This window comes from Rhinoraja longicauda, chromosome 7 (genome assembly GCF_053455715.1).
Source record: "Rhinoraja longicauda isolate Sanriku21f chromosome 7, sRhiLon1.1, whole genome shotgun sequence".
Taxonomy (NCBI): domain Eukaryota; kingdom Metazoa; phylum Chordata; class Chondrichthyes; order Rajiformes; family Arhynchobatidae; genus Rhinoraja; species Rhinoraja longicauda.
In genome coordinates this window covers 42,380,364-42,399,166 of record NC_135959.1, presented here as the reverse complement: position 1 = coordinate 42,399,166, position 18,803 = coordinate 42,380,364, and the positions used below count along the sequence as shown (strand labels likewise).

The 18,803-nt window shown below is 44.7% G+C and overlaps 1 protein-coding gene across 1 annotated transcript in view; it reads right to left on the bottom strand.

The window, feature by feature from the left end:
• LOC144595623 (protocadherin Fat 4-like) overlaps positions 1–18,803 on the bottom strand; it is a 46,596-nt gene that overhangs the window by 13,122 nt on the left and 14,671 nt on the right. Inside the window, exons 8-10 of the mRNA XM_078403204.1 lie at positions 11,623–11,930; positions 589–674; positions 282–461 (exon numbers count right to left, since the gene is read on the bottom strand). Of these exons, the coding sequence (XP_078259330.1) occupies positions 282–461; positions 589–674; positions 11,623–11,930 (574 nt within the window). The remainder of the gene's footprint in view (positions 1–281; positions 462–588; positions 675–11,622; positions 11,931–18,803) is intronic.

The window sequence follows — 18,803 nt, the reverse complement described above, 5'->3', positions numbered from 1 at the left end:
CTATAGCCCAGGCGCTTGAGTTCTGGCAACATCCTCATAAATCTTCTCTGCACCCTTTCCAACTTAAGGACATACTTCCAAATACATACAAGGTGACCAAAACTGTACACAATACTCAAATGTGGCTTCACCAACATTTTGTACAACCATAACGTAACATCAAAACTTCCATATTCATCCTCCTTTGCTCCAATAAATTGATCAAATAATATGTTGTAAACGAGCTTGCTCATACTATAATTAATATACAATGACACAGCGGCATTAATGAAACACTGTACCTGGTAAGGATGTTACTTGAAGACAGGGCCTCAGCAATTTTCACAGGAATATTGTTCAGTTTAAGTTCCTTGATGCAACCAATAAAGTCATCTGTTCTTACATGACCTGGGCGAAGGAGGATTGGGTCAATTGATTTAATTCCTCCAAATACCATGTTATTGTTATCCAAATCCAGAGTTCTAAGAGCAGGACAAACAAAGAAGGTGTTATGTTTGTAGAAACAGCTATGAATCTCAGCATTATTTTCTGAGGCCAGTTAGTCAGAAAAGATTCTTTCAAAAGGGTAAGGCAGGGTATTACTGAGACCTTTCTGTGCCTGTGCCTGGATTGCTTGCAAAGCAGAACTGTTCCGGCTGATTGGTGGTACAATTATCCACAGTTAGCGATCCGACCTACAATATACAGCAAAAATAAAACAAGCTGGTCACTGCTCACTTCAACAAGAGGGATCCCATCGCAATCCCAACCCCCAGACACGGTGCTTCGGGGCCTGATTTCCTCATCACGTTTTTATAGAACACCCTAAACTCAAGTTTCAGAAACCATAATTGAATTGGTTGAAAAATGCAGCATGGATCACCTATTCACACTAGTTTCGATTTAGTTTAGAGGTACAGCACAGAAAGGCCCTATGGCCCGCTGATCCATGCTGACCATTGATCATCCTGTTCGCGCTTTGTCCATAGGCAGCACAGTGGTGCAACAGTAGAGTTGCTGCCTTACAGCAGTGCCGGAGACCCGGGTTTGATCCTGACTAAGGGTGCTATCTGTACGGAGTTCGAAAGTCCTCCCCGTGACCGTGTCAGTTTTCTCTGGGTGTTCCAGTTGCCTCCCACATTCCAAAGATTTGAAGGTTAATTGGCTTCGGTAAAAATTGTAAATTGGCCCTTGTGTGCAGGATAGTGTCAATGTACAGGATGATCACTGGCCGGTGCAGACTTGGTGGGCCAAAGCCTAAAGTCTAGTCTAAATCCCACTTTCTCATTCACTCCCTACACCCACAGGGGGCAATTTTTACTGAGGCTAAATTACCTGCAAACCTGCTTGCCTTTGGGATGTGGGAGGAAACCATAGCATCTGGAAAAAACCCACATGGTCACAGGGAGAACGTGCAAACCCTACACTGACAGCACCTGACGTCAGGATCAAACCCGGGTCTCTGGCGTTGTGAGGCAGCAGTTCTACCTGCTGTGCCACTGTGCCGCAGTATGAGCAGAATATGAACAAAACATTGAAAGATTGCATCAAACAAACACTGTTGCTCTTAATCTTTTACAGTTGACCTTTCTGGGAGAGATCAGCTACTTTGTGCTATTTTTGTATGGTGCCCATGGCCATTAGAACTGAAATACAACATCAGACAAGATCTTCAGACAAAAAACATGCCTTCAGGTTTTTTCCTGGAGTGCCCTCAAAAGTCCCTTGCGACAGCCATTCAGTAGATGTCCAATAGTGTTGGCCAATTCTTTTGGTCTAAACAGTGTACTTAATTAACGGAATCTATCTTAGGAGGCCATGCCAGTACCAATATTATTCCTCTCCAACACCAAGAGTCATAGATTCGATCAAGGTGCCCCATCCACACTAGTCCCACCTGTCCGCGTTGGACCCATATCCCTCTAAACCTTTTCTATCGACATATCTATCCAAATGTCTTTTTAATGCTGTTATAGTAACCTGCCTCATCTACCTCCTCTGGCAGCTCATTCTATATACCCACCAACATCTGAATGGAAAAATGTGCCCCTAGGTTCTTATTAAATCATTTCCCTCTCATCTTTAATCTATGTCCTCTGGTTCTTGATTCCCCACTCTGTGCATTCAACCCTACTATTCCCCTCGTGATTTTGTACACCTCTATAAGATCAGCCCTCAGTTTTCTGTTTTCTGTTTTCCATTCCTAATTCTGCAACTCAAGGTTGATGTTAATACATTTATAAATATCACAAAAGTGCAAAATACACCCAGCATGAAAACAAATGTTCCAAAATAATGTAAATTGGTCAGTGTCTTATTACAGCCATTTCAACATTTGGCCCTCTGTCCTAACATGCTATTTTATCTGGTTGTGAGGAATACCGTTAACACGTTTAGCCTTTCATTTTGCACTCAATGTTCTTAAGATTTATTCCATTAATCATGAACTTTCTCAGTTCGAAGGGCACAGAAAACATTATGTAACGGTTATGTAACTGAATTATTATTCATCTGTGTCATGTGTGTAAATTAAATTTGCACCATCATACTGGGTGTACGGATTTCTCTGAATTAAATGGTACTATGGCGAGTCCGGAAACTTGTTCGTTGTAGAAGAAGTTTATTGCGACAGGAATATTCGAATACAAAGGTTAAACAACAAGGTAAAGGACAACCATCAAAAACTCACTGTCTTCTTCGAAGACTTCTCTGAACTACTCTTTTTGGGCGCCAAAAGCGCACATGACATCGCTGTCCAATCAGCGATGTCGCTCTCTGGACCAATCCCTACGGTCGCGCCTACACGTGACCTTTCCGGCCAATCTGAGGGTTCGATGACCGGGACCACTCTCTATGGTCGCTACATGACCCCCCCCAGAACCCGAGGTACGGAACCTAGTAGGGAGCCGGATTTCGCGACCCGAACGAGTAAGGAGAGGAGCAGCCTGAACCACAGGAGCCTGGGATTCCGTGCTTGGTGGAACAGCCTGAGCGGGGGGTTCTGGACTGATCGGGACTGCTGGAGGCCGGCCTCTCCTAGGTGGTTGGCCGACCAGGACTGGTTGGTCCGGATCCAAGTGTGCAGGTTTCAGCCTGGACACCGAGACGAGCTCACTCCTGCCGCCCACGTCTAAGGTGAAGGTAGCCATCCCCTTACGCAAAACCCGGAACGGCCCTTCGTAGACCTTCTGCAGCCGGGCACGATGGGAATCCTTTCGCAAAAACACAAACTCACAGTCCTTCAGGGAAAGTGGTTCGTGTACCCTGGGACACCCATGACGTGAAGTCGGAACTGGGGCCAGGGAACCCACCCGTGCCCGGAGCGAAGCTAAAACTGATGGGACTGGAGGCAGCTGGTCGGGAGGGTCCGGAAGCAAATCTCCGGGTATTCTAAGTGGCGAGCCATATACTAGCTCCGCGGATGAAGTACCAAGATCTTGCTTAGGAGCAGTCCGGATGCCCAGAAAGACCCAGGGTAGTTGGTCCACCCAGTCCGGGCCTTCAAGCCTCGCACTGAGGGCCGCTTTAAGTTGACGGTGGAACCTCTCTACAAGTCCATTTGCCTGGGGGTGGTATGCAGTAGTGGGTTGTAACTTGGAACCGTACAGCTCTGCGAGCGCGGCCCAGAGGGACGAAGTGAACTGCGGCCCCCTGTCAGTGGTAATAACTGCCGGGACCCCGAAACGTGCTACCCAATATAGGGCCAAAGTCCTGGCACAAGAGGCTGCCGAGATATCAGACAATGGGAAAGCCTCTGGCCACCGGGTGAACCGATCCACCACCGTGAGGAGATGGGTGTAGCCCCGGGAGGAAGGCAAGGGCCCAACTAAATCCACGTGAATGTGGAAAAAACGAACTGCTGGGACCTCAAACTCCCGTACGGGGGGGCTGGACATGGCGCTGGACTTTAGCGGTCTGGCAGGGAACGCAGGAACGTGCCCAACCCGCTACCTGTTAACGTAGGCCATGCCAGACAAACCGAGCTGCTACTAAAGCAGAGGTGGAGCGGATGGACGGGTGCGCCAGCCCGTGAATGGCATCGAAAACCCGGCGCTGAAGGGAGGGCGGCACTACCGGCCTGGGACGGGGAAGGGAAACATCACACCAGACTTTTGTGCCTTCCGACCCGCAGGCTACCTGAGCCAACTTCAACCCCGAAGTGGTGGACTGGTATGCCGAGGCGGTATCCGCTAGAAGCTGTGCCTCCGCAAGCTCCTGGGGATCCACCTCGCAGTCCACCGCCGAAATAGGGGAACAAGCAGGTCTAGACAGGGCGTCAGCAACGGCATTAAGCTTACCCGCGACATAACGGACATCGGTGGTAAATTCGGAGATGGCAGTCAGGTGCCGCTGCTGGCGGGCCGACCATGGGTCAGACAATTTGAAAAATGCAAATGTTAATGGTTTGTGGTCCGTAAAGGCCACAAATCGGCGGCCCTCAAGGAAATACCTGAAATGACGAACAGCTAAATAGAGGGCCAGAAGCTCTCGGTCAAATGCGCTATACTTCAGCTCAGCCGAATTTAGTTGCCGGCTGAAAAACGCCAAGGGCTGCCAACGGCCACCGACCTGCTGGTCCAAGACCCCACCCACCGCCACGTCAGAGGCATCAACCGGCGGAGGGGCTCAGGTGGACCAACATGGTGGCGTCTGCCAAGGCTGCCTTAGCTGCTGTAAAAGCCGACTCTGCGGCCGGGGACCATATCAACTCTACCGGTTTTCCCGCAAGGCACTGGAAGAGCGGGCGCATGACCCGCGCAGCTGCCGGAACGAACCTATGGTAGAAGTTAACCATGCCTACGAACTCCTGCAGCCCTTTCACTGTGGTGGGCCTGGGAAATGCCCGGATAGCCTCCACCTTCTCGGGCAAAGGGGTGGCGCCGGCAGGGGTGATTCTGTGCCCTAAAAAATCAAGAGAAGGGAGGCCGAATTGACACTTGGAGGGTTGGATAATGAGCCCGTGGTCTTGGAGCCTCTGGAACACAGTCCGCAAGTGGACCTGGTGTTCCTGCACTGAGGGGCTGGCGACCAGGATGTCGTCCAAATAAATAAACACAAAGGGTAAACCCCGCACGGTCCATCAGTCGCTGGAAAGCCTGTGCGCGTTCTTTAAACCGAAAGGCATGCGCAACCATTCGAACAACCCGAACGGAGTGATCGTGGCAGTTTTTTGTATGTCCTCCGGCCGCACAGGAATTTGGTGGTATCCTCGCACCAAATCGATCTTGGAGAAAACCACCGCCCCTTCCAGCCCAGACGAAAAGTCCTGCAGGTGCGGTATGGGGTAGCGATCAGCCGTGGTGACAGCATTGAGACGCCGATAATCGCCACATGGTCTCCACCCCCCAGATGCTTTGGAGACCATATGCAACGGCGAGGCCCACGGGCTGTCGGACTGATGGACAATGCCCATTTCCTCCATTTTCCTGAATTCCGCCCGCGCCACCACCAGTTTGTCTGGCAGTAGTCTCCTGGCCCGAGCGAAAACGGGAGGCCCCTCGGTGCGAATGTGGTGTACCACGCCATGCTTGGCCGAAAGGGCGTCAAAACGCTGGATGAGCAGCTCTGGAAACTCCGCCAGGACCTCAGCATACGAGTCAGGGGCCGCGACAACGGCCTGGACAGTAGGGCTGAGCGGGGAGGCGATTGTCGGAGCGACGGGCTCCTCGCTGGTGGAGGGTCGGAGGCCGTTACCGCGGACATCAGGGACCAGTGAAAAGGCCCAGAGAAAATCTGCGCCTAGGATCGCTTGTCTGATGTCTGCTACGATGAATGGCCATTCGTACGTGCGGAGGCCTAACACAAGGGACATCTTCCGTGTACCGAAAGTGCGAATGGGGCTGCCATTAACCGCGATGAGGGTGGGACCTGTCTTACCCGTTCTGGTCTCGAGGTCGGTCGGCGGCACTATACTGACAATGGCTCCCGTGTCCACCAAAAATTCTGTGTCCGTGAATCGATCTCGGACGTAGAGGCGTCGGTTCTGGCCAATCGCAACTGCCCCTATGTACGATCGGCCGAGGCATTTCCCGCGAAAGTACAAGGTGAGCGGCAGTTGCGGGATTCTCTACCCCATCGTAGGTGATAATAGCACCAGCCGCGCTTGTGCGGATCTTTTTGGCGGGCTTTTGGAGGACTGGCGGGAGACGCGGCGCCATCTTGATGTCGCTGTGGCGTGGTCACTGATGTCGAGACCTTGTTGATCGAACCGCTTGCCTTCGATTTAGCCGCTATGAGCGCATCCGCTTTCTCTGCATATGCTTCGGGGTCCTTAAAAGAACAATCCGTGAGCAGAAGTCTGACATCTTCGGGAAGCTTCTCTCGGAATGCCTGCTCGAACATGAGGCAATCCGTATGCTCACCGTCTAGCATCATCATCTCGGCCATGAGAACGGACGGCAGTCGATCTCCGAGGTCCGGTAGGTGCAGAAGTTTTTTAGCGCGATCGTGCCTATGAAACCCGAAGGTTCGCAGTAACAATGTCTTCATTGCCTCGTACTTGCTTTCCGCAGGCGGATTAACGATGAACCGCATCACGCGCGTGGTCGTCTCCGGTGATAGAGCGCTGACGAGATAGTAATACTTCGTCGCGTCGGCCGATATGTTCCTTAAATGAAATTGGGCTTCGGTGTGGACAAACCAAGATTGCGGTTGATGTGTCCAAAACGACGGAAGGTGAACGCTTACTGCGCTTAACTCCGGTGTGCCAGGTGCAGCATCCAACAACGGGGCATCGTGTTCCTGCATGGTCGGTGATCGTCCAGATCACGTCGGGGTCACCAATATGGCGAGTCCGGAAACTTGTTCGTTGTAGAAGAAGTTTATTGCGACAGCAATATTCGAATACAAAGGTTAAACAACAAGGTAAAGGACAACCATCAAAAACTCACTGTCTTCTTCGAAGACTTCTCTGAACTACTCTTTTTGGGCGCCAAAAGCGCACATGACATCGCTGTCCAATCAGCGATGTCGCTCTCTGGACCAATCCCTACGGTCGCGCCTATACGTGACCTTTCCGGCCAATCTGAGGGTTCGACGACCGGGACCACTCTCTATGGTCGCTACAGTACTGTATATAAAATTATGTGTGGCATCGATAGGGTAGATGGTCAGAATCTTTTTCAAGGGTGGAAAAATCAAATTCTGGAGGGCATAGCTTTAAAGTGAGAGGGGCAAAGTTTATATACACAGAGGATGTATATATATACACAGAGGATGGTGGGTGTCTGGAAAGTATTGCCAAGGGTGGTGGGTGAGACAGATTCGTTAGTGACATTTGAAATACTTTTGGATAGGCACATGGATATGCAGGGAATGGAGGGAATGGGTTATGTGCAGGTAGATAAATTATGTTCATGGCATCATGTTTGGCACAGACATTGTGGACTGAAGGGCCTATTCTTGTGCTGTACTGTTCTCTATTCTAAATGGAAACCAAAGTATGGAGTAAGTGGGAGGAACTGTATCACACAGTGAATCACCCTGATACACTCTAATAGCTCCCTCACTGGGAGGTACTCAGAATTCATAGCTTAATAAGTCAAATGTACGCAAAGATTTCTCAGAAGACGTGATATAACAGATGGTGCAGACTTAGGAGCTGTTGTTGGATAGTTTGGAATAGATCACAAACATTTTGCAGCTATTGCCACAACCCCATTGTTACACATTATTATAAAAGCTGTAATCTTGGAAACAGCTTTGCATAAAGTTAAAACTTAACACAGAGGGTGGTGGGAACCTGGAACATGCTGCCCTGGATGGTGGTGGAGGCAGATACGACAGTGGTGTTTAAAAGGCTTTTAGATAGGCACATGGATGTGCAGGGAAGAGAGGGATGTGCAAGCAGAAGAGATTAATTTAAATTGGCATCATGTTCAGCAGAGACACTGTGGGCCAAAGAGCCTGTTCTTGTGCTGGACGGTTCTATATATGTACATTAGGGGCAGCACGTTCCAGGTGGCGCAGCAGTAGAGTTGATGCCTTACAGTGCCAGAGCCCTGGGTTCGATCCTGACAATGGTATCTGTACGGAGTTTGTACGTTCTCCCTGTGACCTTGTGGGTTTTCTCCGGGTGTTCCAGTTTCCTCCCACACTACAACGACATGCAGGTCTGTAGGTTAATTGACTTTAGTAAAATTATAAATTATCCCTAATGTCGAGGGTAGTGCTAGTGCGTCAGGATGATCACTGGTCGGCACGGACTCGGTGGGCCGAAGCGCCTGTTTCCTCACTGTATCTCTAAAAGTCTAAAGTCATTAAACTAAGTGCTATACTTTAAGAGTGAATGCTTTACTTTATCAGTTAACTGGGTCTTGACCTGAAACATCACCCATTCCTTCTCTCCAGTGATGCTGCCTGTCCCGCTGAGTTACTCCAGCTTTTTGTGTCTATCTTAACTTTATTTCTCAGGTTGAACCCTGATTTAGTTCAGACTTGTAATACCTACCTGATGAAGGACCCAATGAAACCTTTTGTGCCTACTCTGAATCAGCGCCAACACCAGCCTCTCTTCCATGACATGGCGTTTGGATATTTCTCCCCGAGATATAGATGAGACTGCATCATGGTGACTCGCCCTCAAATTTTTCCTCCCACTTCCTCAATCAACTAGAGCTGCAGTGCAGTTGATTACAGAGAACAACTTTGAGATGACATGTTCCAATTTCTGCCTTGCCCCTGAATTGCTAACCCTTCCTGCTCACCGCCATTGTGAAGTGACTGACTTCCTCTCTGCACTTTCCGTAGAGACCAGGAAATTGCAGGGAAGAGCTGATGGTATTGTTTTGGAAAGACATGATGGTGCAGTGTTGGTTGCTGCCTTACAGCTCCAGAGACTCCGGTTCAATCCTGACTACGGGTGCTGTCTGTGCGGAGTTTGTATGCTCTCCCTGTGACCTGCGTGGGTTTTCCCCGGGTCCTCCGGTTCCCTCCCACATCCCAAAGACATAAAGTTTTGTAGGTTAATTGGCTTCGGTAAAGATTGTAAATTGTCCCTAGTGTGGATCGTGCTAGTGTACGTGGATCACTGATTCGGTGGGCAGAAGGGTCAGTTTGCGCACTATATCTCTAAACCAAACTAAACTAAAATGTTGGAGTAACTCAGCGGGTCAGGCAAAATCCCTGGAGAACATGGATAGGTAACGTTTCGGGTCAGGACCCTTAATATTTAAGTTCATTATTATTATCATGTGTACCGAGGTACAGTGAAAAGTTTTTGTTGTGTGCTAACCAGTCAGTGAAAAGACTATATATGATTACATTAGAGCCGTCCACAGTGACATTCAAGTATAATATCTACTGTGGAGCAAAGGAGAAGATACTGAGTGCAAAATATAGTTCTCAGCATTGTAGTGCACCAGTTCCAGAGAGAAAATCCAATGTCCTCAATGGGGTAGAGGTGAATCGGACAGTACCCTAGCTTATGAAAGGACTGTTCAGATGCCTGATAACAGAGGGTAAAAGAGGGGAAAAAGCTGTTACTAAGTCTGGTGGTGCGCACTTTCAAGCTTCTATACCTGCTTGGCATGGTATAGAAAGGAGCGAGGAGAAGAAGGTAAGACCAGGGTGGAGCTAGCCTTTGATAATATTGTCTGTTTTTCCAAGGCAATGTGATGTGTGATTTGCAAATTGATGTTTGAATTCACTGCATCCTACAACCAATTCACTCTCCTACAACCTATTTTTATGCTGGGCATGTTTTGCTTTTTTGTGATATTTATGAATGCATTTGCATCTGTTTTGAGCTAGAACAGAAATGCAAAACAGAAATGGCCCTTTTCTCTGCAAAAAAACCCACAGTACAGTAAGTACGAATGTAATCTGAGCTTTATGCTGATTTAATCAGCCTCACACAATTAAAACACTGTTTATTTATAAATTGTAATCATTTCAAAAGAGCAAATCTCATGAGATTATGTCAGCTAAATCTCATATGATCCTCTGGAGATTCACAGAGAGTGATTGCAACATCTATGTACTGACATGACGTCACCCGCATTGTAAAAATACCTTGGGAACTCTGTCCAAAACCTGAGAATCAATGTGATTTATACTGAGTAAATCACATTATGAAATAAGACAGATTAAAATGGGAAACAAAAATAAACATACAAGCTTAATTTTTTTTAACTTAAGGGCAGCACAGTACAACCCTAACCTCGGGTCCTGTCTATTATAGTTATCAAGTCATACACCATGGCAACAGGCCCCTTTGGCCCAATTTGCCCATGCCAACCAACATACTCCATCTACACTAGTCCCACCTAACTGCATTTGGCACATATCCCTCTAAAACTACTCTATCCATGAACCTAAATATCTCTTAAACAATAGTTCCTGCCTTACCTACCTCCCCTGGCAGCTAGTTCCATACACCCACCACACTTTGTGTAAAAAAGTTACCCCTCAGGTTCCTATTAAATCTTTCCCCTCTCACCTTAAAACTATGTCTTCTGGTTCTCAATTCCCCTACTCTGGGCAAGGGACTCTGGGTGTTTACCTAATCTATTCCTCTGTCTGTGTGGAGTTTGCACGTTCCCCCTGTGATCGCATGGATTTCTTTAGTCATTTCTAGTTGGAATCACAACATGTTGTCCCTATAGTTCATGTATCTTTTATCAAATGAGTAAGATTAATGTAAGTACTTAGAAATACTTATGTCTCACTCATCTGCTCAACTAAACAGTTGATGTAAGAGCTCATGCCTGAAAGGAGAAGATGTAAAGGGAATTGAAATGGAAAATGTCATGAGGTTTAACATCAAGTTTGTTGAATGACCCGTAAGGCTGGGAATGTGGGCACTGGAGGGCAGCAGTCATGCATTGTCATGCATTTTGTTGTGTGTATGATAGAACAATGGTGACTTTATTCAGGGTTGATTTTAGTCATAGATCATACAGCATGGAAACAGGGTGTAGCAGCAATTGTGAACGTTGTGTGAGAAACTGCAAATGCCAAGTTATTTATTATTGTCAAGTGTACTAACTTACAGTGAAAAATGTTGTTTGGCATGCTATTTAGGCCAATCATACCATGCATGAGTGCATCAGGAATTGCAAAACAGAGTACAGAAGAAAGTGCAATTTTTAAAAGTGCAAGGGTTGCAACGAGGTAGATTGGAAGATTGAGAATGAATTCCTTAATATATCATGAAAGGAATCGATCAGGTAAATGCAAAGTCTCTTGTCAAGATTAGGGGAATCAAGAACCATAGGATTATAGGTTTAAGGTGAGGGGGAAAGATTTAATAGGAACCTGAGAGATAATCTTTTTTTAACAAAGGGTGGTGGCTGTATGCAACAAGCTGCCAGAGGAGATAGTTGAGGCAGGTACTATCACAGCGTTTAAAAAACATTTAAACAAAGATAGGATAGGTTTAGACGGATATTGGCCAAATGCAGGCAGATGGGATTAGTGTAGATGGGGCATGTTGGTCGGTGTGGGCGAGTTGGGCTTAAGTGCCTGTTTCCATGCTGTATGACATTATATGAATGTTAATATTGGGGTGATAGGATCTTAAAATTATGAGAAAAGTCCTAGGCAACAGATTCACACAGGAAGCACCCACAGAGGTAAGTGTTTTTAAATAGTAAGTTGGAGGTGGATACGTATAACATGCATCATATTGAGGAATGTTCTTACCTTGCCTATTCTAGTTGCGAGAACGTTGTGGAGGTTTCCGTCAGCAATTTGCTGAGTACTTTGCAATCTTACAGTTCCATCTCCAAGATTGTAAGCAAATTCCATTTTACCGTTCACTATTTCCAGTGCAAGAAATTCACCCTCTGGACCTTCATTGTTGTCATAATTATACAGGAGGAGAGCATTTTCTTTTATTGTGGCAAATTCTATATAAATTGTATTGTTTTGGGGATCAAGGCAAGGGAGTTCCATGTAAGAGAGTTCTTCAAATCCAAGGCTGCTTGCATCACATTGATTCCCACTAGTACCTGCAAAGGAATAGGTGGAATAACATAATGGGAAAAACTAATCCTGAAACTTTAGGCTGTGTTAAAATGGACAAACGTTTCTGATTAATTAGTTTAAAATTAATTTGATTGCTAAATAAATCACCCTGCAAACAGCGTGATCTAATTCACAATAAAATGGAAACTGGTAATATAAATGGTCTGTAACATAACATATTGATCTCCTGGTGTGCCACAGAATATTTGATGGATAGTCCGCAAACGTCAAGCAGTTCTATTAACAATTACTTTCACGAAGTATTTCTCAAAGCATCAATCAAGTATCACATGAAATGCTCAAAACACATCTTACATCACAGAAACTTTAACAGATTGGGCACTGAATCTGGAGACAGAAGAATCTGCACATGCTGGAATCTTGAGCAAAATACTAAGTGCTGGAGGAACTCAGCAGGTCAGGCAGCATCTGCAGTGGGAATGGTGATTTCAGGTTGGGACCCTTCTTCAAATTGGAGTATGGGGGGGAAATCTAATATACTCCAATCGATCTGAGCTCGACCTGAAAAATTGCCTGTCCAATTCCTCCACAGATGCTGCCTGATCAGCATCATTAAACCTCCAGTACTTTGTGTTCCAAGCTGGATACTAAAGTTGTTAGGTGATTGCACAATTGTTCACAGTCAAGAGTACAAATTCAACCAGACTGATAAGATAAAAGCATGGATATACATGGAATGGAGGGATACATGGATATGCAGGGATACATGGATATGCAGGGAATGGAGGGACTGATAAGCAGAAATTGGAGGGATATGGATATGCAGGAAATGGAGGGATATGGATATGCAGGGAATAGAGGTATATGGATCATGTGCAGTCAGAGGAGATTGGCTTGTCTTGGTATCATGTTTGCATGGACATTATAGGCCAAGGGTCATGTTAGTGTGGTGTGCGATTCTATGTTCTTTGACTCATGCAAGGTTGTGAATGTGGAGCAGAACTAGCAAACTAGGCACTGTAAGTCAAATTGCTCTCATTAGCAGTTTATAAAATTAAATTGAATCACTTTTGGGTTGTCACCAATGATCATGAAAGTTGACCTCAGTTGTGAAATCACAAGTAACTCTGTCCTGTCTAGGGTTGTCTATAAACAAACCCAACTTCAGTACATTTCCTTGGCTCAGAGGTATTAGAATTGATCAATAATTATTTCTTTAACAATGTCATTATTTTCTTAGATGTAACGAACATGATCCCATGAGAGTGAGTTAGATACCTTATATGTCCTGCAACACATGTCCATTATGTAGCAAAATCATTCAGACAGAAAATAGGAATATTTCTTCTTGAGTTCATTTTGACCTGTGACGCTGGCAATGATAGACCAAATGATGATGAGGATGTACCTTCAGAAAGGAGATGGAGGAATTTCTTTAGCCACAGGGTGGTGAATTTGTGGAATTCATTACCTCAGAGGAAAGACTATACATGATTACAATTGAGCTATCCACAATGTACAGATACATGATAAAGGAAATAACGTTTAGTACAAGATGAAGTCCAGTAAAGTCTGATTAAAGATAGTCTGAGGGTCTCCAATGAGGCAGATAGTAGCTCAGGACCACTCTCTAGTTGTTGATAGGATGGTAGAAACGATAGTGGTGTTGAAGAGGCTTTTAGATAGAATATGGATATGCAGGAAATGGAGAGATTTGTATCGCATGCAGGCAGAGATTAATTTAACTTGTTATCATATTCAGCATAGACACTGTGGGCTGAAGGGCCTGTTCCTTTGCTATACTGTTCTATGTTCTATGTTGGAGCACACTGTTTAGGCAAAATTATTTCCATAAACAAAATGATCCTAATTACGTACATAGACAAAAAAAGCTGGAGTAACAGCGGGACAGGCAGCATCTCTGGAGAGAAGGAATAGGTGTTTCTAGTCGAGACCCTTCTTCAGACTGGTTAGGGATAGGGAAAACGAGAGACATAGATGGTGATGTGGAGAGATAAAGAACAATGAATGAAAGATATGCAAAAAAGTAACGATGATAAAAGAAACAGGCCATTGTTAGCTGTTTGTAGGGTGAAAATGAGAAGCTAGTGCAGCTTGGCTGGGGGAGGAATAGAGAGAGAGGGAATGCCGTACAATTACATACAGATTATTTTCACTGGTGTTAGCTTTGGTTGTCCCAAAAAATATTTTGTCATTATTACCTGTGTAATTTGGTGGGTATTTACATTGAAAACCCTCTGGCGGATTCAGGCAAGTAGCTCCATTCTGGCACCTGCCTTGTTGGCAGTGATTTATGTCCATTTCACAATGGGATCCTGCTGTGCCTTCTGAACAGGAGCGAGAAAATCCTATTGGGTAGTTTAAGCCAGTACCATGACCAACACATGGTGTAGTTGGACATTCGTCAAAGTCCAACCTGTACAGCCGACCCTCTGGGCAGAAACACCGGAACGGTTCCAATAGAACATGAGTGTGAAAAATAACCGAAGAACTTTCCAGAACGAGAGTGTCTGTGCTGACAGAAGTCTGCTTTGTGCAGGCAACACCTCGGCGACATGGAGTTATTAAGCAAGGGTCAAAACCTACTGCAGAGATAGGGATTCCAATCTGAGTCCTGAACCATTCTCTGTGAAGAGTGAAGAGGTCTATCACTGCCTTCCTGGAAACATCCAGCCCACTGCTGCATTTAATAGCTGCCGTCAGGAGAACTTGATTATTCAGTGGCATCATCCCAAAGACATGGAGCTTTGTGTTATTTTGGCTCAGGAGCTCGTCAATAGTCTCAACCAAACGTAGATATTTCTTATCCAGAAACTCTTCAATGGGGAGTGTGACGAGAAGGAAGACACTACTATCAATTGTGGCATTGTTAAAATGTCTGTATCTTATGTAAATGCTGTTGGAGACACTGTGGTGAACTTTGTCACTGGCCTTAATTGTAAGATTAAATTCCTCTTCATGGAATAGTTTCCCAGATAACAATTTGCATGAGTCTCCTGCCACAGTGAAGCTGATGGTGGCATTGGTGACTATGTGGCAGTTAAATCTATCCCACACGTCTGGATCTTCAGGCTTCACACTACCTATGAAACCACCAGGGAAATAGTCACCAAAGTAATTAACTTGAATATAAATATTTCTAGGCTGAGGAGGATTATCATTTTGGTCTAGAATTAGGACATGAAATATACTCACTGAGGACATTGAGGGGTTTCCAGAATCTTGCACAATGATGGACAAAAAGAGATCACTAACACTTTCTCTGTCAAACATTTTCTTGGTGGACAACACACCAGCTGGAGACAATGTAACAAAGCTGCTACTGTTGTTATCTGCTAGGTGGTAGTAGAAAGGTCCCTGGTTGGGAGGTGAATCCAGATCGATGGCATTCAGTGAAACAAATTTTGTGCCAATAGGTTGATTCTCTAATACATGCCCTTCAGTACTGACGAGAACAGGACTATTATCATTGACGTCAACAACAACAATCACCAGTTGCGTTCTACCTAGTGTTTGGCCGCCCCTTGTATCAATTGCAATAATGGTCATGTTGTAAGATGGCACCGTTTCCCTGTCTAGGGAAGACGCCACAAACATTTCACCAGTGCTAGAATTAATAGAAAACAAATGATTTATGTGTACGTCTTCAATTTTAAACTCAAGCTGATTCCACTTTGGAATGATGTCTGAATCATCATCCATAAGGCTAATGACAGATGTACCAGCTGGTGCATCTTCTCTGATATGGGCTTGATAGAGAGCAGACTTAAATACTGGAGCATCATTTACACTGAGAACAGTAACATTAATTAGTGCTTCATCCACATCAAAGCCAAGTATCCTTCCAGAATTCTTAGCAAGTACTCTCAGGAGAACATGGCTCGGACCGAGAAGTTTTGCGTTATCTGACACAACAATCTGTCCAGTGTTGTCAAAGATCTGAAAACCTTTCTTTTTGCTTTCTCCTACCAGTAAGTAGTGAACCACACCATCGAGACCAAGATCAAGATCGGTTGCTGTTACACTGCCTACAATAGTTCCTTTAACTGCTTTCTCTGAAATGACAAAATTATATCGTGCTTTACTAAAGCGTGGAATGTACTCATTCAGTCCTGTGACATAGACGTACACTTTACTCAGACTGAATTGATTACTGTCATATCTGTTAAACACTCTGATGGCTATTTCATAAAACTTAACTGATTCAAAATTTAAAATTTCTTGCACTGTAATTATTCCAAGTTGTGGATCTATGGAAAAGAGTTCAGTGTCGCCATGTTCAATAGCGTAGCTTATCTCAGCATGAATTCCCGTGTCATTGTCTGTTGCATTTAGTTTAAGGATTGTGGAGCCACACGGAGAGTTTTCTGCAATTGTTGCAAAAAATACTTTCTCACAAAATACTGGTGGATTGTCATTGACATCTTGAACAAAGATACTAACTTCAACAGAGCCAGTCTTTGAAATCCATCCACCATCTTGGCCGTAAATTAGAAGGCGATAAACAGACTCCATCTCAAAATCTAAACTTCGCACCAAAGTTAACAGCCCTGTCGCGATCCCAATGGCAAAATATCCACCTTTATTTCCAGCCATTATTGAGTATGTTACTTGGCCATTTATCCCTTCATCACCATCAGATGCTATAATGTTACTAATTACAGAACCAATGGGCTGGTCTTCAGGAATGTATAAACTTACTTCTAAAGTGTAAAATTGTGGAGTAAATATATTTTTGCCTGTGATGACGAAGTTTATTGTAGTATTAGAGGAGAGAGGTGGAATTCCATAATCAGTTGCTGTTACTGTTAGGGTGAATACCTTATTCAGACTTGAAGTGAGAGTGTTAGTCACAAAAATCCACCCGCTGGACTGTTCAACACCAAAAAGGAGTGAGCCACCATTCTCGGTAATAAAATATTCCCTGTCTCTATTTGAATCTTTATCAACAATGATCAGTTTGGTCACCCTGGTACCTAAAGCTAAATTCACAGGAACTGGAATCATCTGTCTGTGTGGTAAAAATATGGGTGGATAATCATTGCGATTGACAATAGTAATGTCCACAACAGTCTCACTTAGAGATGGTAGCTCACCAAGGTCTGAGGCAACCACAATAAACGTAATTCTGTTCTGGGGAGTGCTGCTGTGGTCTGTGTTTTTTAATGGAATAAATGACTTAGTGAAGATTTTACCAGTGGTGACATTAATTCTGAAGAATTCATTTGGATGCTGAAGAAAGTAGAAAATTTTTCCATTGCAATTCAGATCAGGGTCAGTGGCAGATACCTGTAGAACAAACATTTCTTTTTCTGCAGGCTCCGGAATTGTTATGCTATAGAATTCCTCGATAAATTGTGGTGTGTTGTCATTTATATCAGCAACAACTATGGTCACGTCTGTGTTGACATCCCAAGCCGAATCATTGGCATGCACTCTTAAAACGTACCGATCTGTGGTCTCTCTGTCCAGTGCCCTTGCCACAATTAAATCCCCGGTATATGGATCTATGTCAAAGGGCAGAGTCGCTGTCTGATCCGAGATACTGTAGGTGCTTCTAGCATTCACACCAATATCGCCATCCGTGGTACTAATGCTTGCAATTGTAAAACCGACTGGAGCATTTTCAACAACTTGTGCAAGGAAAATTTGGGAAAAGCGAGGGGCGTTATCATTTATGTCCAGGATGGAAATAAAGACCGTTGCTTTACTAGTCTTTGGGCTGTCTCCTTTATCTTTTGCTTCAACTATTAATGTATATAATGCCAGCTGTTCCCTATCCAACATCCTAACAGTTCTGATGACTCCAGTGGAGCTATTGATGTTAAATGCATGGTTAACATTGCCATCGTAAATACGGTATTCTACCAATCCATTCAGAGAAGAATCTGAATCAACAGCAGACACATTGCAGACTTTGCTGGCTGGCACATTCTCATAGACTTCACATTTGTAGATGTTCTGCTTAAATGTAGGAAAATTGTCATTTGTATCTGTAACATTGACATCTACTCTGACATAAGATGAAAATGGTGGCAAACTTGAATCCCTGGCTTCTATCCAAAGCTGGTACTGTTTTGCAAACTCAAAGTCCAGAGTCCTTTTAATAATCACTTCTCCTGTTATTTGGTTGACCTGAAATACATCTCCCAAGTTGCCCGCTGCAAGATAAAAGGAAATAGACCCAACTGCTTCTTTCTCTTTGCTTAAGGCGCTGACTTGAGCAATCACTGTGTTCACTGCTTGATCTTCTGGGTAGACAAGCACTTCTTTATCCACAGATACTTGGGGAAAGTCAGTGGTGCGTTGAAACCTCACCGTGATGGTTGTACTGTCCATTTTTGGATCTTCTCTGCTATCTGACACATTAATGTTGACTGTGATGTCCATTGGACCTTTCAAAATGTGCCGTGCAAAAATCACACCACGGAGTGGGTCAATTTCAAATTTGTTGGCATTTGGGCCAAATAAAGAAAAGCGCAGGTCAGCGTTTCCTCCAACATCTCTGTCTCTTGCAGTTACCGCATAGACAGTTGACCCTGCGGGGAAATTTAAAAGGTGATTTTTGGAAAAAGTATACCTACAATAATATTTACTTTACACCCAAGGAACTGCAGATGCTGGTATACAAAAAAAACCCACAAACTGCTGAAGTAACTCAGCGGGTCAGGCAGAATCTCTGGACTTTAGACTTTAGAGATAAAGGATGGAAACAGGCCCATCGGCTCACCAAGTCTGCACCGACTAGCAATCACCCCGTACATTAACACTACATACTAGGGACAATTTTACAACTTACCGAAGCTAATTAACCTACAAACCTGTACGTCTTTGGAGTGTGGGAGCCAATGCATCCGGAGAAAACAGACAATTTT